Genomic DNA, 27,285 nt, shown 5'->3' with positions numbered 1-27,285 from the left:
CCAGCTGAATTGTTTTCCCTTGAGTGCTTTCGCCGCCACTGGGGGCTCCGTCTACGCCGCGCCGTCGAACGCGGACCCTCGTAGCACACACAAGGAACGTCACACTCGCTCACCCTCCAGAAGAATGCTCTCCGAACATTTGAGTCCATGCAGCTCCCCTTGTCTTTCTGAATCGCCTCTCACAGTGCGTCCGACAAAACACTTTTCGCTGCACTCAACACCACTGCACAACGCCATATGCCTCCGCTGTCATAACTGGCGTCTCCAGGGGCAGCACTGATCTTCTTTTACAGATAAACATGAAACTCAGCACCCAAGCCTCTCCTTTCTAGTCCAAACTGGACAAAATAAATTTACCACAGTTACAAAGGAGTTCCCACTTCTAGCACGATCACGGCACAGACAAAAATAAAGATAACGAAAGGAAGTACGGCAGGTTCTGCATGCGCTCCGCATGCTCTCCTGTGAAGGTGTTACTTAATGACGTAAAGGTTTAACTACCAACTCCGATATCTTAACACATAAGCACATAGCAATGTTATGAGCTGCGGCATTACACAATTCTAACCAGTTCACAACTCCGCTCTGTTTACGCCATTAGTCCGACTTAGCTTTCCGATTTCGCAGCGGATATCGGCCTTCATGAGTCATACCAAGTAAGTCTGTGACCCTTTGTCTGCTTTGGGACTCGCGAGGGCTCGTGGCAGGAGCCTCTCCTGGCGTTATCTGCGCGGCAACCTCGCGCGCTTCTTCTTCTAGCAATGCATGAAGTGAATCCGGTGGCATTCCGGCCGTCACCTCTGGCGCCTGCCGGACAAATGCAGGAGAGGGCGTTTCTTGCGAACTATCTGCGCGCTCCGCTTCACTTCTGTCCCCATCAAAATCCGCGCTTTCCCTTTCCTCATTTCGTGAATACTGAACCGGTGCCGACTTGAGGCGATTTGCGTGTATCCTTATCAAGTGCCGGTTCACGTCTCGGACTCTGAAGTTTACCGGAGAAAGCTTCTCGACAACCTCGCACGGTCCTCTCCACTTCGTCTGGAACTTACGAGCTAGCCCAATCTGCCTTTGGCAGTTTTCAATGTACACGCTGTCCCCCACATCAAACGGCGCGTCTCTAGCACTGCGATCGTGCACCTCCTTCCTGCGCTTCGCCGCTTTCTTTAAGGCCTCCTTTGCGATGTCCCTCGCCACTTGCAAGCGCGATTCCAGCTCAACCTTATAGTCGTCCAGTGAAGCGTATGGGACACGACGGGGGCCCTCTGGCACTTCACTAGGCTGGTCCGGGTCTCGGCCGTAGAGAAGAAAGAATGGCGATTCGCCCGTGCTCTCGTGTGCTGCGGAATTGTAGGCAAACATTGCATACGGGAGCCACAAGTCCCAGTCCCGCTGGTCGCGCGAAACAAAATGCGACAGGAACCCGGCCACGGTTTGGTTCAGTCGCTCCACCGCGCCGTTGCAAGCCGGATGGTACGGTGTTGTCTGCTTCTTAGCGATCTTAAGCAGCTCGCAAACTCTCCTCATTAGCTACGACACGAAGTTCGTTCCCCGATCTGTCAAGAGTTGCCTCGGGGGGTCCATGTCGGAGCACGATCTGTTCGACAAATGCTCTTGCAACCGTGTCTGCCTTCTGATCTGGGAGTACTTCCGCTTCCGCGTATTTTGAAAGGTGATCAACAAATACTAAAATGTACCTGGTTCCGGAAGTGGTCGTGGGCAATGGGCCCATTATGTCCATACCTGTCCGCTCGAAGGGAGCCGAAACCTCAGGGAACGGCTGAATTGGAGCTGGTCTTCGTCCCTTGGGTGTTTTTCTTTCGAGACAGGAATGACACTTCGCACAGTAGTCTCTAACATCCTGTCGCATGCCACTCCAAAAGTACAAACGCTCCACAGGCCTGCGTGTCTTCGCTACGCCAAAATGACCGGCGCATGGCGCATCGTGAAACGCGCGAAGAACCCTTTCTGTCCACGACCGAGGTATGACGACTCTCTCCCAAGCGGTTTTCTCTGGTCTCCCTTTCCTGGTTGGCCTCGTGCGCCGACACAGGGTGCCGTCTTTGCCAATGAAATAACCTAGCTGTTCGGGGTGAGACGGTGCGCCCACTAAGCTTTCGATTATTCGCTTCAGGTCAGGATCTTTGCACTGCTCTGTGCGTAATTAGGCAGGGTCGACTACGGGGACAAACTCATCTATAGCTGCCACGGCAGCTGTGCGGCTGAGTGCATCGGCATTCAGATGTGTCTTTCCTGACTTGTGCTCCACTTCAAAGCAGTATTCCTGCAGGTGTAGATTCCATCTAGCGAGTCGCGAGCTAGGGTCCTTGACACTCATCACCCATTTCAGAGGATGGCAGTCTGTGACTAGCTTGAATTTGCCGCCGTAAAGGTAGCATCTGAAGTGCTTTACTGCCCAGACAACGGCGAGGCACTCCCTTTCCGTAGCTCCGTACTTTTGCTCTGTGGGGCTCAGCTGTCGGCTAGCAAAAGCAACGGGATGTTCTTTGCCCTCGATAACCTGAGATAGCACGGCACCAACTGCGAACTTTGACGCATCTGTGGCCATAACGAAGGACAAATTAAAATCCGGGTGGCGCAACAGCGGTGCACTCATTAGCTTCCTTTTCAGGGCCCCAAAAGCATCCTCCGCGTTTTCGTCCCAGCGAAAGGGGACATTTTTGGCTGTTAAGGCGGTGAGCGGCTTAGCGAGCTTGGCGAACTCCTCTATGTGCCTTCGGTAGTAACCGATCAGGCCGAGAAACTGCCGGACCTGGCGGACGCTAGTCGGGGATGGAAAATCCGAGACACACCTTAGTTTCTCAGGGTCCCGGTCGCACGCCGTCAGCTGAAACAACGCGCCCGAGGTATTTCACCTCGTTTTTGAGGAATTGGCACTTAGTGGGCTTCAGCTTGAGACCCGCTCCTCTTAGTCGCACCAAAACCTGCTCAATATCGCGCAAATGGTTCTCAACACTGTCACTGTATATGATTATGTGATCCATATACATGAAGCACAGCCTCCCCAGAAGACCTGCCAGGATAACATCAGCGGTTCTCTGCCAGACAGCAGGACTGTTGGCCAGACCCATCGGCATTCTTTTCCATTCATAGTGCCCTGAGGGCGTGTTGAATGCCGTTTTCTCGGCATCTGCCGGATCCTTTGCTATCTGCCAGAATCCCGCCGCCATGTCCACTACCGTGAAGTACCTGGCAGAGCCCAGCTGAGAAAGCGTCTCCTGTATATTGGGGATGGGGTATGGATCGATGTGAGTTACGGCATTTAGTTTGCGGTAGTCCACTACCAATCGATACGAGCCATCTGGCTTTTCCACCAATAGCGCTGGTGCTCCCCAGGGTGACTTTGAGTGTTCGACAATGCCGCGATCAATCAGGTCCTGCACCTGCCGCTCCATCTCCTCACGTTGGGAGTAAGGAATCCTGTACGCACGCTGGTAAACGGGCGATGAAGTGCCGGTTTCTATCCTGTGCTTTATAACGCCAGAGCAGCCCAAATCCAGGTTGGACGCGGCGAATACCTCCGAGTAGTCGTTCAGAAAACCAGCCAGAGCCTCCATCTCCCTGGATTTTACGTGAGAAAGATCGAACGACGCCTTTGGAGCAGCCGAAGGACTAGCATGCTCTACAGTTGCGAGTATCGTATCGGTGGGCTCACGTTTCTCTATAGCAGAGGTGAAGAAAGCCAATGTTTTGTTCTTGGGAAGGCTCAGTGGCTGCTGGCTACAGTTAACCACCCGTAGGGGCACTCTGTGGGCGTCATTAACTGTCACGAGGCACGCGGCTGCCTTCAGGCCATTGCTGAGAGAGTCGACCGGCTCAAGCACTCCCACGGCGCCGCTCTCTACATCTGAAGGCACACACGCGTACAAAATGTGCTCCGACCAAAAAAGGACGACCGCCTCATCGACCAGCCTGACGGCAACCCGCGAATATACCTTCTCCAATGATCCCACTGTTTGACGGGTGTCAATATCGGTAATGCAAATCTCAGCCCCTCTCCTGTTCAAAAACAGAACTTTTGAGCCGCCCGCATCAACCTCTTCCTCAGAGAATGAGACTACTACCTTCCCTTTTCTCAAAAAATCCTGCCCTAATATACCTGACACTCCGTTTGGCAGAGACACCGTGTCCGGGCATACGTAGCAGGGGTGCTCCAATGCAATTCCGCCGAGAGAGAAGTGTGACCGGTAGAGTCCACTTATGCCAAGAGGATCCCTCGTTATGCCTACAAATTTGGTTGCCGTACCACCAGGCGCGTCCAACACCTCGCGGTCCCCCTTCCTTCGAAGCGTGTTAAAACTGCTCTCCTTAAGCAATGTCACCTTTGACCCCGTATCTATCAACAATTCCATGCAACAACCATTTAACTTGCAACGCACAACAGGGCATGCCTCGTCGGCCACACAAACTACCACCACCTCATCATCCACTGCTTCTTCCCCATGCTCCTCAGGATGGGGAGGACTATCTAGTTTTTTGTCTTGGTATCTGGAGCCCCGCTGTAGGCTTGCTTAGGGCGTGTCTCGCCTGCTTCTCTTTGTGGCTCCCCACGGCGCACGTTTTGGCAGAACCTGGCTATGTGTCCGCGACCCTGGCAAGCGAAGCATACGATTTCTTCAAAATCTCGCATACCGCGCCTGTAGCTTTGTGGCGGTCTCCGGTTTCCAGCGAATGAGCGCTGTTGAGCACGCGCTTCAACCTGGCGTTTCACCTTCTGAGATAGCAGCTGTTCTAAGCGATCTAACCGCTCTGTCAAGAGAGCAACCTCAGGGTTGAGCACCGCTCTCTCTATGACGCGTACTCTCGCTGCGGCTGTCGTTAACGCCTCATTTCTTTCCTCATCCAATGCGGCCGCCACGGCTTGGTCGAAATTGCTCGGCTTGCGCGAGAGCACGAACCGGCGCACGGGGTCTTGCAGACCAGCCACGAACAAAGCGGTCATTTCCTCTTTAAGTAAATCCTCCACGTATTTCTTCTTTAGCTGGTCTCCTTCCTCCTCCCTGCTTAACGTATCGCGTGCTAGGCGCTGAAGCCGCGATGCAAATGTTCGCACGTCCTCCCCTACCATCTTTCCGGCGTCACGGAACCTCTGTACCCGCACGTGACGTGGTTCAGTGTGGAAATGCTCAAACGCGAGCTTCTTAAATTCCGCAAATGATTTTGTGGATTTTACTTTTTCGTCTCGCCATGCAAAATCATGAGCAGCTCCTGCCATCTTACACCTCGCCATTCCCAGCATTTGAGCATCGGACCATCCCCCATTTTCCCAATCTCTTCTAGCATGGAAAAGAAATCGCAGATTGGAACCCCTGTCTTATCTCCCGTAAACGTCGGAATGACGCTTCCTAATGCCAGCATGCTTGCTCCGAGCGACGGCTGTGGAGTGGGAGCTCCCTCAGATACAGACATTTTTTTTTCGCTCAAGCCCTCCGGTGCCTCAAGCCTCTCAAATGGGGGTAAAAGTCCCACAATCAGTCCCGTGATTCCCTTTTGATTACAATTTTGAAGTCATGAATGTCGCAGCATTCAGAGGACATTTGCTTTTGAGACCCCACTCCTGACACCAGTGTGACGACCCCCCATAATGCGCAGGTCCACACGGGACGGAGAGGCAAAGAGACACCGTATGGCTCAGTTTAAACAAACAGGTATATTCAATAATTATACATGATTTTGATTCAGAGGCTGGGGCGTCCGCGCTTACGTGCCGACGACTTCATGGGGACGATGGAGGGGCTCCGGAGTTGAGCTCGAACGGTTGCTGGCAGAAGCTGCACGCCGTCGGGCTTCGGCGCTGAAGGCCCCCTTTGCGAACGATGTCGTCCTGAGCGTCCCTTCTTCCGTACTCCTTGTCGATTTTTATATCCTCTTATCCCCACACTCCCTAGGGTGAGCACGCCCACGCCGGAGGGGGGGGGGGGGGCGCTAGGGCTTTCACTTGGGCGCACAAACACACCACCGCACTTATGGTCTCGCCCCCCTCACGTGTTGAGTCCGAGGGAAAGAAGGTTGTCGTCGAGGTAGCGTCGGCTGTGGTAAGGCGCGCTCTGGCCCGCTGACGGTTCCCGCGGGTCACCGACCTCCGTTCTCCATCAAATGACACTCGCCCCTCAAGGCCGGAACGCGAGGTCACTAAAAGCCGGGAAAGTGGTCCCTGGTCCTGGGATGTGCTCGGGAGGGTTGATTGATGATGCCCGCCGTCTTGCCACGGGGCCAGGCCCGCCGAAACGAGGCCCTATTGTCCCCGGCATGGCCAGGGCAATTGGGGAAGATAACGCCCGTCTCCCCGCGGCGGCGGCGGCGGCGGCGTCCGACTCGTGCCGACACTATGGAAAGGGGGTCCGGTTGTGCTTAAACCCCTTCGTTCTGGTCGTTCACTCTCAACGAGTATGGCTCGGTAATTGATGATGCCGCTGTCACCTGGGTCGTCTCCGTGCGGTCCACGGCGGCAGGCCCGAAAGCAATCCCACTCAAGTTGCTTGCAGCCATATACAGTAGAAACATGTCTGCTGGCTGCTTCCAAAACGAGACCGGCTGTCGCCGTTCTCCTCTCTTCCAACTGAATTGTTTTCCCTTGAGTGCTTTCGCCGCCACTGGGGGCTCCGTCTACGCCGCGCCGTCGAACGCGGACCCTCGTAGCACACACAAGGAACGTCACAACATACACCACTGTTGTATTTCGTTGAGCATATTTTTCTCAACTGTCATCAATACTGCATAGCACATATATCTACACTAACGTGGATGATGAATATTATGTGATACTGCCGCCTGTTACGTTTATCTTGTCAATCAAGGTTCTTTTGCGTGCGCGAAAATAAATCATCCTGCTGACCATGCTCTCATTTTCTTTAATGATACATTTTAGGTTATGCCTAATCAAAATACCAGCTTTATATCCCCTACTACGTACTGGAACGAAATTTCAGTGCAAAGTATAATATTACATTATCGAGAGGCGTTCATCTTGCCTAGAGATAACAATGCGTTCTCTCATAGGCATACCGAGTATATTCTTGCGCTTCCTTGGCACCAGTGCCTAATAATGTTCGATGAATGGTTGGTTGTCCGCGCTCCTTGATCGCATTGTATGTTCGCAATTAAATGCAAAAGCAAAGAAAAACATTTCGAAGCAGTTCGTGTTAAGCCTAGCTAGAATGTTAGCTCTGTTTTTGGGAGGTTTTTCTTAACGTTTGGCCAGCTAGCATAACGCGTTTACACTCGCCCTTAGTTTTCGATCTATAGTGCAAATTTAAGATTTAACTGCAGGTAAATATTCAGCACTAATTAATTCGGGCCGATAACTAGCACACCTCATTTGCACTGAACCTAAGCTTTCGAAAGGTATATGACTCGATACTACAATGCAAAGGGTGGTTTTGATTGCATATATCTCAATAACGCTAAATAATAGGTATCGTAAACTAATTCAGAGCATTTGCATTCATCCTAAGCTTTTCAACGGTATATGACTTTAGCAAGGTGTAAAGTTGGGCTGGTTGGTGCATGATTTTGCGGCAGGAACAGCGCAGCACGAGACAAAGTGTCGTGTTTCTCCTGTCCCTTCTTTGTCTCGTGCTGCGCTGTTCCTGTCGCAAGGTATACGACTTCATCGTCTAGCTCATTGTTTGTTTTGTAGCAAATTAACTAATTAACGCAGATTAATGTGGATCGCTGACTAGCACGGTGCCATTACAGTTGGCCTAAGTTTTCCAACTGTATATTACTCGATGCTACAGCGCAAATTTTGGTTTTAATTGAAATTTACTAAATATCAATTAATTTGGCTTCCAGTAATTAGTCATAATAAGTATATAATTAACCAGTGATCCAAGCTCACGGTTTACCACGTGACATATACTATGCCTAGACTCGTAGCTTGACAGTAGCGAAACAGACTAAGTCCCGCTTTGACCTTCTCTGATCTTGAAGTTCAGAGCACCAGCCGGGGTCGTTTTCCGAAGTTTTACTGCGGCGACAGAGTTCACGCTCTAAAAAACAAACACAGACAAAGTCAGAGGCAGTACTAAATCAGGAGCACGAACTAAAACACCTTATCATGTGACTTAAATGTCTGCAGTACCGAGCTCGCCTGAAGGCTTTGTTTACGTCAGTATTCCCCATTCACACAGTTCTAAGAAGAAACCATTCTCTTCATGAACGTTACTTTCGGCATTCTCAATGTTTTTCTTGCAATTTTTCAAAGATTTTGTGCACTCCTGGAGCGCAGAGCTGGCCCAAAAACGCGCTTCGCTCACTGCTGCGGTCGGCCGGCGGGCCCCAAGGAGAAAAAGCGTGTCGTGCGCAGAGCTCACAGCCGCCGCGCGAGGAGAATCGAGGAGGAAAGCGCTGCGCGGAGGAGAGTGTCGCTACTTTCAAATTATCAAGGGGCTTTAGCGAAACCGAGTGGTGGGGGGGGGGGGGGGGGTGGAGAGTGAATCCACGTCCAGGGATGAAGATGAAGAAGGAACGCCCAGCGAAACGGAGCGGCGAAAGACTGACTTTGCACTTCGACTGAGCGAGTTCCACCCGGCCAGCTGTAGCTATCGCGTCACTCCAGGTTTAACCAGAGCTAAACCACAGCCATTTTTTTATGGCCCCCATAATACAGCACTCCTTTCGAGTGATACTTGTTGACGATCGGGTAAAATCTGGTCAATTTGAAAAAAATTAGCTGTAGTTTAACTGCTGTTGAACCTGGTTAGAGGGCGAAAGCTGTGGTGTATCGGGCATCTAGACGCGGCGTAGCGTCTGTAACGTTTAGTGCTTTTGGACAACTGCCAGCCCCCGAGCTCTTCGAAGCGCCGGCGTCTTCATTCCTGTCCATGTCGCCCATTCATGAACGCCTCAGTAACTCGAAGATAGGTTTCTAAGACATCCGGTATGGATGGATGGCAGGTAGGAGCGTCCCCTTTGAAACGGAATAATGGCAGTTGCCACCATGCTGAACATTTTTTCCTTTATTTTTGTTTAACTGTGTAGGAAGTTTTTAAAATTCACCATTTTCTTTACATACGTCTTCCTAGACCATTAACCCTATGTGACCTCTCTGTTTTTAAGACCAATCTTCCAATCGCTTTATGCTAATTTCCACCGCAGATTTATTTCATGACCATTATCTCCATACTCTAATGCCTCAGGAACAGCGACCGTGCCTGCATCGACATCGGGATGGATGACATCATATTTTAGTAGGAGGTATTCTATTGTTTCTGCATATTTACCACACACAGCACATGTGTAATCTTCTTCGTTAAATGTCTTTTTGTAGCTGCGCGTTCTAAGACATCCTGACCTAGCTTCAAAGATTAGGCCACTGCCTCTTCAGTTATCATAAAGCGCTTCCTTCCTCATCTGCCTTTTCTAGTATCGATATAGTTATGCACTATGCTTCTTTTCCATTGAATCTATCCAAGTTTTACCTTCCGCGTTTTAACCTCTCGTTTACTGCTCTTTCTTTCTCCGTCCTCATGTCTGGCGCACTTACTGATTAACTTCCTAGTTCTTTTCCACCAGTGTGAGTCAACGCTCTTTCTCTACAGGTATTTAAATACCTTAGCTGTCCGCCTGTTATCGTCCAATTTCCTCAGGCGTTATTCGTATGGTATTTTAATCTGAGCTTCCCATGCTTCGAACGATGCCCAGAACTTATCTCCCTGTGCTGCCTCGTTTGTGGTTTTGCCGTGCGCGCCTAGCGCTAATCTTCCCACAGCTCTCTGATTTACTTCTAATCACGACTGAACTTCAGCACTTAAGCATAGAACCCCATTCTCGAAACTAAGACCCCGGCACCATTATTCCTTTCCAAATACCTTTCAGTACCTCATATTTTTTGTACCCCCATAATGCCCTATGCTTCAATATTCCGGCATCTCTTCGCCCTTTTGCTACGAGAGACTGTTCGTGCTTTTCCGTGTACATCTGCCCTTCGTTTACCCATACCGTATTTGTATTCCATCGAGGAATTACATGGCCTTGTATTACAAGTACCTGATCAGTTGTATGGTTTAAAATCATCACACCTGACTTAGTTGCGCTAAAACTGAAACCTAGAGTGTTTCCTTCGCCTTCACAGCAACTAACCAGAGTTAGCAAATCTTCCTCGCTATCTGCTAACAATACGATATCGTCCGCATACATTAAACCTGGTAGTCGTTGCTCAACAACCTTTCTGCCTAATCTGTACGACAGATTATAAAGTAGATTGCTTTTTTTGTAGCCTTCTTCTATATTTATCATATATAACATGAACAGCAGCAGTGATAGAGGACAACCTTGCCTTAATGCTTTGTGTACCTGGACAGCTGTAGTATTCTTAATTCCTTCTCATGTTATTTCAATTGTATTTTCTCGATATATTTCCTGCATAAAATCAATTTCTTGTTTCGATATGGTTATGATACAGTTCGTTATATTGTTATTCTGCGTTGTTGTATTTTTGGTTGTATTTTCATAGTTAATTCCAGTGCCTTTGCTTTACCCTTACTATTAGTTGTCTATTTTACGATCTTCACCAAAATGATGTATTTTTGAACTGTTATTACTAACCCTATTTTGCCCTCGTGCAACAATCCCAAATGGGATTAGCAGTATGTATAAAAAAATTACCTCATGACCGATACCTTCATCTTTAATTATGTTCCACAGGAGTTCCCTGTTCAAGCTGTCGTATGCGCCGCTTATGTCCAGGAAGCCTATTTATACAGAGGTCTGTTTTCCGCCTTATCTATTCCTATGCACTGGATAAGCACGAACAGGCTATCATCTAAGCGCCTACCAATTATGAACCCGTTCACGGTCTGCATCGTCAGCGTGTATATAAGTGATGCTATCGTAATCGGTGGGAAGGATTTTATGTTCATCTTATCTCCTTTCCGTTTGTAAATGAAATCAATTTTACTCTGTTTCCAGCTGCGCGGAATTTGCTTATTTGTTATTACTGCCTCGAATGCTTTTATTGGTGTTTCCTTGCCTTTTGGGCAGACTTCATTAATTGGCTTCATTGGAATTTCGTCTATTCTTGCAGACGTGCATATTAGAATATTTGCTTCCGCCCTTTTCCAGTCAAGATTGCTCATTTCTAAGCTGTTTTCTATTGTGATTAAACCTTTGCCACACGAGTGAGCAGTTGCAAAGACCTTAGTGGATAAGAAAATAGTGTATCTGTCGTTTGATACTAATTGGAAGATAACACCTGACTCTATTTAAGATGTCTAAAGTGCGAGAGAGGTCAATTCTAACTGCGTCAATATGCGCATTCCACAAGAGATTTTCCTGGAAAGTAAAATCTAAGATAAAAGAACTTCTATTTGGGCTAGATGGTTCATTTCGATCCAGAAAAGAAAACAGTAGCGCCGAAAAACACACAGACACAGTAGAAGAACGACGTAGGACGAGCGCTAAAGGAAATCTACTAATCTGATATTCAAAGAATGAATTATGTCCATACCTTTTAACTTTAAACGTGAAAATGTATGCATTCTAGTGCCTTCAGAGCGGAATATTTTATACTTTGTCTTGTTTATGTTCAGTGCGAGGCTGTTAAATCCTAGACATGAGGTTAACTTCAACATTCAATTGTTCGCCGCCGTAAATAATGCCTCTAAATCAGCTCCAGAGAAGAACACATTCGTGTTGTCAGCATAAAGCACCCGATTTGAAGCGCCCGGTATATTAAAAATATCAATGATATACAGGAGACATAAGACTGACCCTAGGATGGACGCTTGTGGTACTCCGTATGACACACCGTCTCGGAGCGTACACCATAGATCACAGTATACTGCGCGCGGAATGAGAAATAACTCCTAAAAAGGGTCAAAGCCGTATTCCTGATACCATAATACCATAATACGTAAGTGTTTTAGGAATATATTATGCTGGACGCTATCGAACGCTTTCTTAAAATCGAGGAATATACCGAGAGTTAAAACTGTTTTCGATATTGTGCAGAATTTTTTCTGTTATTCCAAGTAGTGCTGCTTCAGGTGACTTATTTTTCTGAAAGCCAAATTGCTGCCTTACTAAAATATATTGCGAGGTGAGAAATCCAACGAGCCTTTTGTTTATAATGTGTTCGGCTATTTTGGCGAATACAGAAAGCACGAAGATTGGCCTGTAATTGTTCAGGTTATCACATGAGCCTGCCTTATGTATAGCCGTCACACGAGCAAGTTTCATTTTGGATGGGGAAACTCCCGTTGAGGTTATTAGATTGCATATGTGTGCAACAGGGGTGCTCACTGTCGGACTCACAGCCTTCAGTGGTTTTGGTTTGATGTCATCACTTCCAGATGCACACCCGTCTTTTAGAGACATGATTACATCATGCACCTCGCCGGAGTGAGTGGGGCATAAGGATACTGTATTCGGGTTGTTTGAAGTAATGAAACGCTCACACGACATGCCAGAAATTGCATCAGTCCGGTCGCTGGACGGAGCACCAGCAGTAAGAAAATGTTCGCTAAACAAGTTTGCTAACTTTACTTCAGGTATATCGTCATTGTGAAATTTTACTTTGTTAGTTTCTGTGTTTTTATAGATTATCTCTCTCACGGTTTGCCATACCAACCAACTATTACCGTTCGCCTGCAAAAATATATGCGAATAGTACTTAAACATTGCTTTCTATCAGTCAGAATTTAGCAGGTTTCGTGCCTTCTTAAATGTGCGAAAGTCACTTCCGTCTTTGGTTTGCAGGAATGTCTGGAAGAGTCTGTTTTTCTGTTCGATTCTTTTAAATAGTTAACGAGATATCAAGGGCTTGCGTACTTTTTTGTATCTTTTACGAGGCCTAAGAGGAAAACATGAGGCATGAGCAGATACAAAACATGAAAGCAAAGCATCGTAAGCGGCATCTTGGTCCGATAATTCTAACAAACTGTTCCAGTTAACCTTGGTGAGCATGTCCTTAAAATTGTTAGCATTGGGCTCGGAATAATCTCTAATTTGTACTTCGTATTCGGGGGCGACTGGGTGTTCGTAGTGTAACACAATATATTGGTAAGTCGTCACTTAAACAGCATACCAATGTACCCGATTTTATATTTTCGCGAGGAAAACTTGTAATACATAGGTCAAGCATGTTTTGGGAAGTTGATGTAATTCTAGTTGGCACGGTGATCACGTTTGAGGAACTAAAAATACTCGTATAACTCTTGGAATTGTAAAAAATCTTGATTATCATGAGAAGCATTTAGTTTGAAATCCCCCACGAGAACACTTTCAAGCTTCGGATTAACGCTCCAGTCAAGTATTTTTTCGGAAAACTGTATAAGTTCACTGAGAGAACCCGAAGGAGGAAGGAATATAAAAGGAAAACTTATATCACGGCACCGTATATGTACTGTAGAGTTCAGTGTATAATATGAAAACTCGCTTTCCGAACGATGAACAGGGTGAAAATGCGAAGAGGCCATTGCGGCCAATATATTTTTTGTCGCGTCAATATGGACAGCACTGAGAACAAAACAGGGGCTGATCCACCAGACATCTCTGTTCTTGAGTTTTTCCATGCAGGACACCAACGAAATGAGTGCGAAAGTGGAATTGCCGGAGTGATGGCGTTCTTTTGTATGGTTTCATGCCATACATTGCCAGGCACACGGTCGATTCATCTTTACATTTGCCGTATTACATTAATTATTGTCAACAAAACTCTCTTTGCTGCTTGTCCTACATTGACAGCCGCAATCAGAAGCTCCCAGCCGGCTGAGTGCAGATATATGTTCTAGCGGTTCGTGAGAAATGAAAAGTTGTAATAGGTTATACGACATCACTCCATGAGAAGCCATCAGATGCCTCATGAACCACTAGGTGCTGCCAACCACGCACATAATTAAAAGCCATGGCGACTAGGATAACACACACGGAGCTGCCTAGAGTTTGTATCGTTTTCACTTTACTGTGGCTCTACACCAGAACGCCATCCGTTCGCCTCTTCAGTTTTTTCTTGATTTACGACATTTTAATGAAACCCCATTTCTTTTTTGGTGACGGTGATGGAAGTGGACGCTGTTGAACTTCAGTCCGGTCGGTCAGGCCTCCCAGAGGAAACGTCTTGGCCTCCCGAATGACTCAAGCAGCCAGGCCACCGTGATGTACTCGGCCACCAGTGATGACTCTTCGGCTGACGATGGCTTCATCAGAGTCGCAAGCAAGAAGGCCAAACGGAGACTGCACAAAGGTGAGGACTCGTCGTTGTCGAGTACGCCCACGATCACTACGGTGCGAGATCATCGGCACGTACTGTTCTATTTGTGCCAGACTCCTACAGACAATCTCAACCACATCAATAGGCAAGCCACGTCTGCGTTCCCGGAGGTCCGCGTCCCGGGAGCAATTAAAGATGTGAGGGTGAATAGTTTTAGAAATGTCGTCGCCACTGATGTCATGGACCGGAACGCGCTTGAGAGTTTGAGCCACATCAAAACGCTCGGCGGCATCAGCGTCGTTCCCATGTCCTTCTAGCCAGTGGCACTACGGCAGGCGTCATTTACGACGTCGACGTGGCCATCGGCGACTCTGATCTGCCCCTTTTGATTCAACCAGCTACCGACGGTGTAGCCATACTGCATGCTCAGCGTCTTGGAAGGACAAAGTGCATCAAGTTGACCTTCCAAGGGGACTGCCTTCCAACGTACGTGAAGGTTGGGCACTTTCGACATGCAGTTAGGCCTTTCGTCCCGAAGCCTCTCGAGTGCAGGAAAGGCATGAGATAGGACAACTGAGTAGTGTGTGCAATTTCTCCATCGTGTGCCCACGGTGCACTCAGCCACACAGCGGCGATTCTTGTCGGGCAACAGTCCTTACATGTGCCAATTGCCGCGGCCCTCATCACGCTTCCTCAAAAGATTGTCCTCGCCTGAAAAGGGAAAGAGCGATACTCAAAGAACTGACAAGAGACAATTCCGCACACAGAGAAGCTGCCGCTAAGGTGCGACGACGTCGTCGCCCTCGTCACAGACCTTCTAAAAGTGTAGTGAGCATTGGAAAGGATCGTTCAATAATTTCCGCAACTTGTCCTCCCCCTCCGCATACTACTTTAAGGATTGGGAGCAATATGACTGGCGAGGCAGAGACGGCTGTCGCAGACGGGCCTTGGCCATCCCTGCCGGAGCTACACACACCCGCAGTCACCATGCAGCTATTGCGTACTCGCAGTCCCGAGCCCATTGCTAATCAAGCACAAGTCACAACTCCGGTCCAAGACCGGGACCGGCAAGTGACTTGGCCATCGCTCCCGAAGCACCCAGCACCGCGCACCCAGTTTGTTGAGCCTACTGCTGGTTGGATAGTAGGTCAGAAACCGGACCAGGTCGCAGACGAGCAAGTGATTGCAATGCTAAAACCAATCGTGAATGCCATGCGTGTGCTGCTTTCCAGCATGCACATACCAGCTGCACAGAATGCACTGCAGATGCTGGATTTGTTGAATCCAGTGCTTGCAGCTGCCCAATAGCTGGTACAACGCATCCTCCAGCCTCATCCTTCCGAGAAGAAGTCCGATGTTTACGTTGTCATCAACATTATCAGCCTCAACGGCAAGCAGCCTTTTTTGACACTGAAACGTCTGCGCTGCCTTGTGATGGAGGGCCCTCGATCTGTTCCACTCGGGTCGCAACAGTCAGCAGCCCTCAAGGTGTGCAGGCTACAGCTGCGGTGGCCTGTGACTTACAGTGCTTGTGTCTTTGCCTGTCGTGCTTGATACGGACCGCATTTCTCTACTTTTTCTTATTCTTTTAAGCCCCCCTTATCCCTCTCCCCTAGTGCAGGGTAGCCAACCAAAACATTTCACTCGTTAACCTCCCTACCTTTCCTCTACCACTTCTCTCTCTCTCACTTCACTGCCTACTACTCTGCCCATAAGCAGATCTTAATCGTAAGTGTTCTTTCTGAAGATTTTTGTCACGATTGGTTATGACAGCCGAATCACTTTATGGAAAATTCTTCTTGGGAACCTGAGTGTTCATATTAACGAGACACGAGTGTATACGCATTTCGCTTCTGATCCGCAGAGGTCTAGAGAGTGATCTTGTGTTCGGGTATTTCTGCAAGACGAATGCGACCGTAATCAGAAACGTTTTTGCCCTATCTTGTTTGGCATTTCTAAGCAGCAGCCAATCATCACTTATCGGAACTCGGTACTAAAGGTCGGGCTGGCATTATGTCGCACGGAGACACTTGAACCCCTTTAAGCCTATTTCTTTATAAGCACACATCTAGGCGGACGTTTCTGTTCAGACATCACAACTTGCCACCCAATTCAGCACAAGGTTGCTGTGTCCTGAGCCGAGGAAAATGCACTGCTTCGTCTACGGCAAGCTGTTTTGGGCTCGCGGAACGGTCAGTGGAAATGCGTGTCCTTATTATTTTTGAAGAAATCCTGCTGCCCGCTGTTTTATGCCACGTTTTCTCGCTTCCTCTGCAGAGCGGAATCTCGTGTGCACAAAAAGGAATGTGGCTATATTTATATGAATGATCAGTTTTTGCTCTGGACTTAAACCACGGGTACCAAATCTAGACTGCCTGTTTTATATTGCTAGCGTTCTTAGCGTGCACTTTACTGATTCTGATGTAAGGAAGCAGAATTATTTATTAATTGTGCTCGGTGATTTTTACTGCACCCGGTGCCACCGTGTATTTTTTTTACCTATCCGTGTTTGTGCTTCCCTGTCACGCTACCATAGTGACCATTCGGGCCACTTCTCAAATACCAATGAATGATGCGAAGATAAGGGTGTTTGCTTACACATGAAAAAGTTTGAACGTTAACGGTGAAAAACTGACACGCGTTGCGTTTACGCGCTTATCGGAAGAGCAGAGCGTTTGCGCTTTTATTTATTCTGATGTTAAGAACACGACGCGTGCTGCATGGTGCGAAGAAATTCTCCGATATATTGAGTGGAAGCGTCGAAAAGAAGCCGTAGTATATGCGGGAATTATGAATTTGAACGCTAAGTAAACGACACCAATAAATACAATGTCACGTGTTTATAGGCGCCGGTTGCAAGATAGCTCCTTCATTTTTACACTTCAAATGTCCGTGCGAATTCAAGTCACGTCATGCAGACGACAGCCAGCCACATATGACCTGTCTAGAACCTGTGTAGAATTCAAAGTGTAGAACCCACCGATATGATAGCCTGTCAGCTTTATGCATGCACACCTATTAAAAGTTGAAAAATAACTCTTCGACGTTTGCTGACATTATGTTACACTTCTGTTCAAAAGCCCTGAGAAAATGTCAACCGCTGCCAAAGTGTGCAAATGCGGATGGTGTTTGGGGAGCCGAGCTTTGAAATATTTTCAATGGTGTGCTGAATGTTAAAGGGTCACTGGGGACAAATAGTAGTTCGCTTCTATCTATAGGCTTTCCAGCTCCGGTCACAAAGACACTGGCCGAAAACAAAACGTAAATTTAATAACCTAGAAACGAATGAAGAGCGAACCACGGATGTCGTCATTACCGGTCGATTTCTCAAGTAAGCTGCATGCGCAGATGCCTATTTTTTGTTCCGCAGATACCAGAGTACATGCAACACCGCCATTCACTTCAAAATGGTGGCAACCCTTCCCTTGCGGGAAGGACGTCACCAGTAAGAATAAACCGGAGGGAAAGTTTTTTTCGGCGATGAATTAGTATTTTGCTGCCGAACAAAAAACGCCAACATAAACAGAAGGCCGATTTTGACTGATAACAATAATTTGATGTAGCTGTCCTCAGAGTACCTTTCAAAGAACAAGAACATCAAATTTTGTTTGCGTGATTTCTTCTTTCTAATAACGAGTAGGACATTAAATATGGAGGCCGCCAACAGCCACCGAAACCAAGCATTATAGGGAAGTCTTTCATTTTTGTTTCTGGTATGAGGCACCTGAAGACAACAGGAAAATGTCCCTTATGACGACGTGTCACTGAAGAATTGCGAATAGAGGGGAATACAGGGAGATGAAAAAGAAGAGATTCAAAGGGAAGCTCTCAGGTGATGCGCAGTCTTTCGGAGAAGACGTGTAGCAGATGCAACCGCGGAGACAGCGGCCCAATGCAGTTAAGTAGTACCCGCAACGGCCGGAAATTTCTGAGGACGAAACTACGTGTGTGTTGCGACGGACTACTGAAGGAAGCTTGGTGTTCGATGTAGTGTTATGGACACGCTGTACGGACTACACGACCGATATGTCGGGCGCTTCAGACTTCACAACCGCGAGTGATCACGAGGAGCCGTTCTCCAGGGTGTTGGACTATACATTTCGCGAGTGGAGGTTTAACGTGTTCAGGGAGAACTTCCCCATGCGACACTGCACAAGTGTATATAACGCCTAGTTTAGGTCTTTTGTATTCTTTCTGGTTTTTTCTATGCTGCCTTTTTTCTCTCTATAACTTGTCCTCCCTGTGTTATTTTCAGTGTTTTCACTCTCGATCACCTCAGTCAATGAGGACCCGCCCTTGTGTTCATGACGGCAACGTCACAGTGGTGTTGATGAATGGAAAATTCATGGTGCAAATATTTTATCGCTGAAGGATATTCATTGCAAAGTAGAAAAAAAAACAATCATATGTGCGGTCGAGACTCGAACACATGACCTTCGAACATCGCATCTGCGACTCAACAAAATAAGCTACAGCGGCGGCTGTCCAATCTTCTCCATTCAGTGGTATTTATGTTGCGTGTAACCTTACCATAATAGTTTGTCAAGAGTGTGTCACCACAGGAAGTGTGGCACCAGTGCCACACTCTTAGCGGTGGACTTAGTGCGTCCTATATTACCGCAAGCGTGACGTTGAACGTGATCGAACGGCGAGGGCGGCAGCTGTGCGACGACTGTCCGATGCTACCTATGCATCAAGATTGCCAAAATCAAGGCCCTCTTTAAGCTATTGAGCAAACGAGGGAAGGGAAACGAGGGGCTTGAAATGATAGAAAATGAGGGGAAGCTTGGAAGAAGGCCAGTATTACCTCAATTCACAACCATTCACAATATTACCTTTACGCAGTATTGTATTGATGTTTTCGCAGTAGCCGTCATCACGACCGTGATTCTCCTTGGTTTTGTTTCCTGTTTCATTACATGCAGTACTTTTGTTTCCTTTTTATGTTATAAGTATTACTGAAGGGACCCTCACTACCCTCTGTAACGTTCTATCCTGAGAGTACGAATAAATAATTAACAAGGAGACTTCAAGGAGTTGGAAAATTACGGACCGATCAGCTTACTATTCGTTGGCAATAAGGTGTTTACTAAGGTAATCCCTCATATATTTACGACAACTTTAGACTTCAGTAAAATAATCCATTAGGCAGGCTTTTGTAAAAAATACTCGACAAAAGACCGCATTCACACCATCAATAAAGTGATACAGAGATGTGCAGAGTATATCCAACCCCTGTATATAGCCGTCATAAATTAGGAGAAAGCATTTGACTCAGTGGAAATCTCAGCATTCATGCAGGCATTGCGGAGTCAGGGTGTATAAGAGCATTATGTCAAAATACTGGAATATATCTACAACGGCTGCACAGCCACCACAGTCCTCTATAAATTCAGCAATAAATTGCGATAAGAAATGGTCTGAGGCAGTGAGACGCGATTTCTGCAGTGCTATTCTCCGCTTGTTTACAGGGTGTATTCAGGGACCTGGATTGTCAACTGCTAGGGATAAGAGTTAATGGTGAATACATTGGTAATCTGCGATTCGCTGATGGCATTGCTTCACTGAGTCACTCAGAGGAATATATTGTCACGTAGCGGTGACGGCAGTCGAAGCAGCGATGAAGACGGACGAAAGGGTCTTCTAAAAGAACTATTTATTGGGCTGACTTGCACCCAAAATGGACTGAATTACTCGGCGGCGGCGAAGAGACAAGCGTGCTCGGCGGTCGTCGAACAGAATATGCCGGCCGCTGTCGGCTGTGCTCAATTTAAAGCTGATAGCGAACTTTCGAGATAAAGAGCGCAAAGTTACTAGAACATTCCGGAACAACGTAGAATCAGCTCTGCCTGGCTGCGATCAATCGAAATAAATCTTGTCGGGTCTTGCGTAGCAAACAAAGCGATAAAGTGATGTGGCGGCAGATTTGAAAAACGAACACACTGCAAATATTCGCGGCATTACTCCCCTCTCAAAGAAGCATCGACCCGATGCATTAAAACAAATAATGCGACTACTAAGGAAAAAAACGGATCTTGCGAAAATAGAGCATGGAAATGCAGCGGCCTTTAGCGCACATAATAGGGCTTCAGACGGACGACACGGACAACTTCTGGTCGCACGCGGCGTCGCTGGGATGGTCATTGCGTCAGACATGGCTACATAGTCCAGTTCACCTAGCCGACAAAAAAACCTTGTACGAGCCGAAATAGCGGCGCAAACGATTTTCACTCAATCCACGGCGGCGAATGGGCGTCGAAACCCAGACTTGGTCTCCTGGCTTGTATTACGCGTTGCGTCTTCGTAGATTGTAGCGTCTGGTGTCGGTCGGCTGCTGGTATTTGATCCGTAATGGGGCAAGCCTTCGAGCCTCTGCGCGTTGAAGGTAGGAGGCGACGTCGAAGTTCTCTTCTTCTGTAATGTTGGGCAGCATGGCGTCTACCGTGGTTGTGGCCTCGCTGCCATGGACGAGCCTAAAAGGCGTCATCTGGGTGGTCTCCTGCACTACGGTGTTGTAGGCGAAGATGATGTAAGGCAGGATGAAGTCCCAGGTTTTGTGCTCGGCATCGACATATATGGCGAGCATATCGGCGATGGTTTTGTTCAGGCGCTCGGTCAGTCCGCTGGTCTGCGGATGGGTATGCAGTTGTCCTCTGGTGGCTGTTTTGGCTGAAGCGCAAGATGGCTTGCGTTAGTTCCGCCGTGCATGCTGTTCATCTGTCCGTGATGAGCACATCGGGGGCGCCGTTTCGGAGAAAAATGCACTCCACAAAAAATTTGGCCACTTCTGCTGCTGTTCCGTTCTGTAGGGCTTTCGCATCGGCGTAGCGGGTCAGATAGTCGGTCGCTATGATGATCCACTTATTTCCAGATGTTGACGTTGGATCATAACTAAATAGTTTTTAGGCGCAAAAAAGGGACAAGACACAAGGGTAGGTGACAGGACGAAGCGCTTCGTCCTGTCACCTACCCTTGGGTCTTGTCCCTTTTTTGCGCCTAAAAACTATTTAATTATGAACCAAAACCAACTAGCCCAGCAGCAAGTCCCCTTGACGTTGGAAAAGGGCCAAGCAAGTCCACGCCGATCTGCTGAAAGGGCCTTGAGGGAGGTTCAATGGGGCTCAGAAATCCAGCTGGTCGTGTGGGAGGAGTCTTCCGTCGCTGACAATCTCGGCAGGTTTTCACATAGTGTGCGACATCGGCAGACAGTCGGGGCCAGTAATACTTGTCTTGAATGCGGCGGAGGGTGCGAGTAAACCCGAGATGTCCAGCGGTCGGCTCGTCGTGTGAAGCCTGTAGAACTTCTTCGCGGAGACAAGTAGGTACAACAAGGAGGTAGGCTGTTTTGTTCGCTGTAAAGTTCTTCACAAGGACCTCATTCTGCACACAGAAGGGAGACAGTCCTCGCCTGAATGAAGCGGGGGGTGAAGAAACCTTGCCTTCCAGGTACTCGATGAGGCCTTTTAGGTCGGGGTCCGAGCGTTGCTGCTGAGCAAAAGAGCTAGGGCTGATGGGTCCCAGGAAGGCGTCCTCATCGTCGTCAGGCGGCGGTGCATCTACAGGGGCTCGTGAGAGGCAATCGGCGTCCGAGTGCTTGCGTCCGGACATGTAAACGACGGTGACGTCAAACTCCTGGAGACGCAGACTCCATCGAGCGAGTCGGCCAGAGGGGTCCTTCAAATTGGCAAGCCAGCAGAGCGCGTGGTGGTCGCTGACCACCTTGAACGGTCGTCCGTAAAGGTAGGGGCGGAACTTCGACGTAGCCCAGATGATGGCAAGGCACTCCTTCTCAGTTGTCGAATAGTTAGCCTCGGCCTAGGAGAGGGAATGGCTAGCGTATGCGATGACTTTCTCGAGCCTGTCACTTTTTTGAACGAGGACGGCGCCTAGTCCCACGCTGCTTGCGTCGGTACGAACTTCAGTATCGGCGTTTTTATCAAAATGCGCAAGGATCGGTGGGGACTGTAAACGACGCTGAAGTTCCTTGAAGGCTTCTACTTGCGGCGCTTCCCATTTAAACGGCACGTCTACCTTCGGCAGTTGGGTCAGGGGCTCGGCGATGCGCGAAAAGTTTTTCACAAATCATCGGTAATATGCGCATAGTCCGAGAAATCTGCGCACTGCTTTCTTATCGGCCGGCGGATGAAACTGTTCAATAGCAGCTGTTTTCTGCGGGTCTGGGCGTGCTCCTTCCTTGCTAACAATGTGGCCTAGAAACAGCAGCTCTTTGTAGGCAAAGTGGCATTTCTCTGCTTTCAAGGTTAGGCCCGACGACTTGATTGCGTCTAGTACTGTTCGAAGTCTTTTGAGGTGCTCTTCAAAGTTCGAGGCGAAGACAACGACGTCATATAAATATACCAGACAAATTTGCCACCTCAGGCCTGCCAGAACTGTATCCATTACTCGCTGAAACGTCGCTGGTGCGGAACAGAGACCAAATGGCATCACCTTGAACTCAAACAGCCCATCCGGAGTGATGAATGCTGTCTTCTCGCGATCTCTTTCGTCGACCTCAATTTGCCAGTAGCCGCTCTTGAGGTCCATCGATGAGAAATATTTGGCGTTGCAAAGGCGGCCCAGTGTGTCGTCGATGCGGGGGAGAGGGTAGACGTCCTTCTTTTTTATGTTGTTCAAGCGGCGGTAATCCACACAGAATCGAAGTGCGCCGTCTTTTTTTTTCACTAGAACAACCGGTGCCGCCCATGGGCTGTTTGAAGGCTGGATGACGTCGTCGCGAAGCATTTCTTCGAATTGGTCCCGGATGGCTTGTCGTTCTCGCGGTGACACACGGTAGGGGCTTTGACGGAGAGGTCAGACGTGTTGATCCGTTATAATGCGATGCTTGGCAATTGGCGTCTGTCGCACCTTCGGCGATGTCGAAAAACACTCACTGTAGCTTTGAAGGAGATTGCGGATCTGGTCTTGTCTGTTCCGGTGTAGGGCTGGGCTGATGTCGAAAGTGGGCGAGTTCTCTTGGTCAGGCGAATCTTCTGCGGAGGGGTCGGAGAGGGCGAAGGAGTCTCGTACGTCAGATATTTCGTCGAAGAAAGCAATCGTCGTTCCTCTGTTAATGTGCCGGTATTCTTCGCTGAAGTTAGTCAGCAGTACTTCGGCCTGGCCATTGCGCAAATGTGCGATGCCTCTTGCGATGCTGATTCCTCGGTCTAGGAGCAACTGCATGTTGCCCTCGATGATGGCTTCAGCGTTAAGGGACTTCGAGGCGCCTACGGTCACGATAACGCTTGATCGGGGTGGGACACTCACTTCTTCCTCCAGGACACTCAGGGCAATGTGATTTTCCCGAGTTTTCATCGAAGCGATGGCTTCGTCCGTCGAAAGCGTGATCAGCTTGGATCGCAGGTCGATGATCGCCTGATGCTCATTAAGGAAATCCATACCCAAGATCACTTCGCGGGAGCATTGCGGTAGCACAACAAAGCTCGCAGGATAGGTATGTCCTTTGACAGTCACTCGCGCTGTGCATCGTCCTGATGGCCTAATGAGGTGGCCCCCTGCGGTGCGAATTTGTGGGCCGTCCCAAGCCGTTGTGACTTTTCTCAGTGCGCAGCGAATGTTCCGTTCATCACCGAGTAATCGGCTCCTGTGTCGACTAGAGCGGTAACTTTCCGGCCGTCGATAGTCACTTCTAAGTCAGAGGTCCTGGCTCTTGCATTGCACGTCGCTCTTGGCGTCGGGTCACGGCTTCGTCGCGTATGCGAGTCGCGGGTGGGGCGTGTGGTCGAAGCTCTTCTGGGTGGCGGCGTCGTTTTCAAGGCAGCCTGCGTCGTGGTCGGGGTTCTCATTGTGTGCGGTGTCGGTGCAGCGAGTGCCGGTTCTTCATGCGGCGTCGTGGGTGCAGCGTCTTCATGGGGCGTGGTCGGTGGAGGATCTTCGGCGCTTCGCTCTTGAGCAACCTCACCTCCAGAGGTTGCTGCCTTCAGTTTCCCCTACGGGGGCTGGGAGACCTTCCTCGTACCGCGGCTGCGTAGCTGCGGCGTGGCGACGCAAAGCGCGAGGTTGACGGCGATGGTGAGCGCGAAAATCGGTTCGGCGTGTACTTTTCTCGATGCAGGTACTCGTCGATTTCCTGCGGACGTTGCCCGAAGCGTGGTCGTGGGGCGTTAATGGCAAATCCTCGAAGACCGATACGTCGGTACGGGCAGTGACGAAGAATATGGCCGGCCTCACCGCAATGGAAGCACAACGGCCGGTTGTCGGAAGTCCTCCAGGCGCCGCATTTCCTGGGGCTTGAGCGTCGGTCATAGGCTGGGCGGGCGGGGGCTGGGAGGCGGCGTTGTGGAACAAGTGGCTCATCTCGGGGAGGACGTGGGGGTTGTCGTTGGGGCTGGGCAGTCCTTACTGCAGCGGCGTAGGCCAGGCCTGGGGCTCTGTGGCCGTCGGGGTGCCAAGTGCCTGTTGCACTTCTTCCCGTACCACGTCCATCAGAGTCGCTGCTTGTGGCTGTGGGGAGGATGGCAGTATTCGGCGTAGCTCCTCTCGGACGATTTCGCGGATAACTTCCCGCAAGCTGTCGCTGGTGGTGACCGGCGTGTCCGAACGGATTGCACAGGCAGAGGAAGGACGATTGTACTGCCGAGCTCGGACGTCGAGGGTCTTCACAATCGTGCAGGCTTCTCGCATGAATTCCTCGACTGTTTTTGGCGGCTGGCGGACGAGGCTTGCAAAGAGTTGTTCCTTTCGACCATGCATTAAAAACTGAACTTTCTTTTCCTCGGTCATCCCGGGGTCGGCGCGGCGAAATAGGCGCTTCATCTCCTCGACGTAACCGCGGACGGGCTCATTCGGAAGCTGGACCCTGGACTCGAGGAGTCGTTCGCCTCTTTCTTTCCTCACGACACTGGTGAATACCTTCAATAGTTCTTTCTTGAATAGCTCCCATGTCGTAAGGGACGACTCGTAGTTTTCGTACCACGTGCGTGCGGAGCCATCCAATGAGATGAACACGTGTCCAATTTTTGCCGCATCATCCCACTTGTTGAATGACGCCACGCGCTCAAATTGAGCCAACCATTCTTCAGGGTCTTCGCCTAGGGATCCATTGAAAGTAGGCGGCACCCGCGGCTGCTGCAGTATGATCGGTGTCGACATCTTCGGCGAGGTTGCGGTGCTCGTAGCCGCGCCTTTTCGCTGTCTTGTGCGGTCAGGCAGTTTCCCGAACTCAGGCTCCTCTCCCTGGAGACGTCGGCTGGCTCGCTGAGCTGCTGGCTCGTACTCGGGTGCGAAGCGCTCAGGGCTGGCTTCACGACTTGAAGGGGGCGTACGGAACATGGAAGGCTACCCCGCACTTCCACCAGATGTCACGTAGTGGTGACGGCAGTCGAAGCAGCGATGAAGACGGACGAAAGGGTCTTCTAAAGAACTGTTTATTGGGCTGACTTGCACCCAAAATGGACTGAATCACTCGGCGGCGGCGAAGAGACAAGCGTGCTCGGCGGTCGTCGAACAGAATATGCCGGCCGCTGTCGGCTGTGCTCAATTTAAAGCTGATAGCGAACTTTCGAGATAAAGAGCGTGAAGTTACTAGAACATTCCGGAACAACGTAGAATCAGCTCTGCCTGGCTGCGATCAATCGAGATAAATCTTGTCGCGACTTGCGTAGCAAACAAAGCGATAAACTGATGTGGCGGCAGATTTGAAAAACGAACACACTGCAAATATTCGCGGCAATATCTACTTAGGCCAGGCATTGGCCGCCGATCCGGACCACAAACGTGAAATAAACAGAAGAATAAGATTATGGTAGAGTGCCTTCAGACGATACTCTCTGATCAAAAATAGTAGTTAACCAATATTTCTCAAGCGAAAAGTACATAACAATTTTATTTCACCGCTATTCACCTACGGGGTAGAAACTTGTAGGCTAACGAAAAGGGTACAACTTAGATTGAGGACAACGCAACGAGCAATGTACAGACAAAATATAGGTGTAATTTAAGAGGCCGTAATCGGGCAAAGTGGGTGAGGGAAGAAACGCGAGTTAATGATATTCTAGCCGCATTGAAGAAGAAATGGGCATAGGCTTGGCAGGTTATACGATGGCTGGATTATCGATGGTCGTCAAGGATAGCCAACTGCATGGATTCCAAGAAAAGGCACCCGTTGCAGGGGCTGTAGAAAGTTAGGTGGGCGGAGGAGATTACAAAGATTGGAGTGAAAGTGGCCTCAGCTGGAGCAGGAACGGCTAATTGGATAGATAATGGGGGGGGGGGGGGGTGTTGCCCTGCAGGGGGGAGTAGTACAGCTGATGATTATGGCGTTGATTCGGACAGGCAGCGAATACACATAGTGTGCGTATGCGGAGCGCCTGTTCGTCCCCTTGCTTCCTCATTTGTGCTGTTATAGACCATGAACCATCCCTACTGCCCCTAATCGTCTAATCACCAACTGTACCCACTTCCATCCTAATGAGCCTGATAGCTTCCCTATGTTCCATGTAAATATGCGTTTGCATGAACAACAAAGAATATTACCTCATATTTGCGCGCTAGAGCTTATATAGCTCAAATTCCCCCTCACGTCTACCTTGCTTGAAGAAAACTGAAACGAGTCTCGTAATATAGCTTTTCCGGTATTTGAAGTGCCACCGGTGAAGCTGAGTAAACAACAAACAGCTCTGTCCAATAGACGAATAAAATTACGTTTGGGTTTCCAAATGGGAACCGTGTCCACAATCCTTCCAGACGAGCCCATCTTGTCGGCATGGTGCATGTCGACACATAAGTAATCGGCACCACAAAAAGACAGATGAAAATTTCCGCCCCCACACGTAATGCTTGTTGACAATCTTTTTGATGGTCATGGGTTGGCCATATGAGTGGTGAATGTGTTTCAGGACAAGAGTTTGACACACTCCTTTCTGGTCAGGATGGACTGTAAACACGGTTTACTTTTGCAAGCCTAAACGTAATTATATTTTTCGTCTGGACAGCGCTCTTTACTGTTTATCAACTTCACCGGTAGCATAGTGTCACTGAGGTGGATGATTTATCGGCAAGTTGAAATTAATTAATACCACAATATTGTAGCAAGTTATTCAACCTTTTTGCTAATACATTATTCTACGCGATTGTAATTTGAAGGCTAAATTGAATGA

At 48.9% G+C, this 27,285-nt stretch overlaps 1 protein-coding gene across 7 annotated transcripts in view; it reads left to right on the top strand.

Annotated features, from left to right (window-relative positions):
• Positions 1 to 27,285, top strand: part of LOC144121892 (monocarboxylate transporter 13-like) — a 206,454-nt gene that overhangs the window by 50,717 nt on the left and 128,452 nt on the right. The window contains exon 1 of one of the 7 annotated variants that reach the window (XM_077655320.1): positions 14,045 to 14,203. The exons of 4 other annotated variants lie outside the window; for them this stretch is intronic. In XM_077655320.1, the coding sequence (XP_077511446.1) occupies positions 14,135 to 14,203 (69 nt within the window). In that variant the 5' untranslated portion in view covers positions 14,045 to 14,134. Of the gene's footprint in view, positions 1 to 14,044; positions 14,204 to 16,220; positions 16,363 to 27,285 lie in introns of those variants that run through there. 2 more of the 7 variants (XM_077655321.1, XM_077655325.1) reach the window with 2 other exon arrangements.

This window comes from Amblyomma americanum, chromosome 2, assembly GCF_052857255.1.
Source record: "Amblyomma americanum isolate KBUSLIRL-KWMA chromosome 2, ASM5285725v1, whole genome shotgun sequence".
Taxonomy (NCBI): Eukaryota; Metazoa; Arthropoda; class Arachnida; order Ixodida; family Ixodidae; genus Amblyomma; species Amblyomma americanum.
Note: the sequence above shows the minus strand (reverse complement) of the source record. Positions and strands in the feature narration are given on the sequence as shown.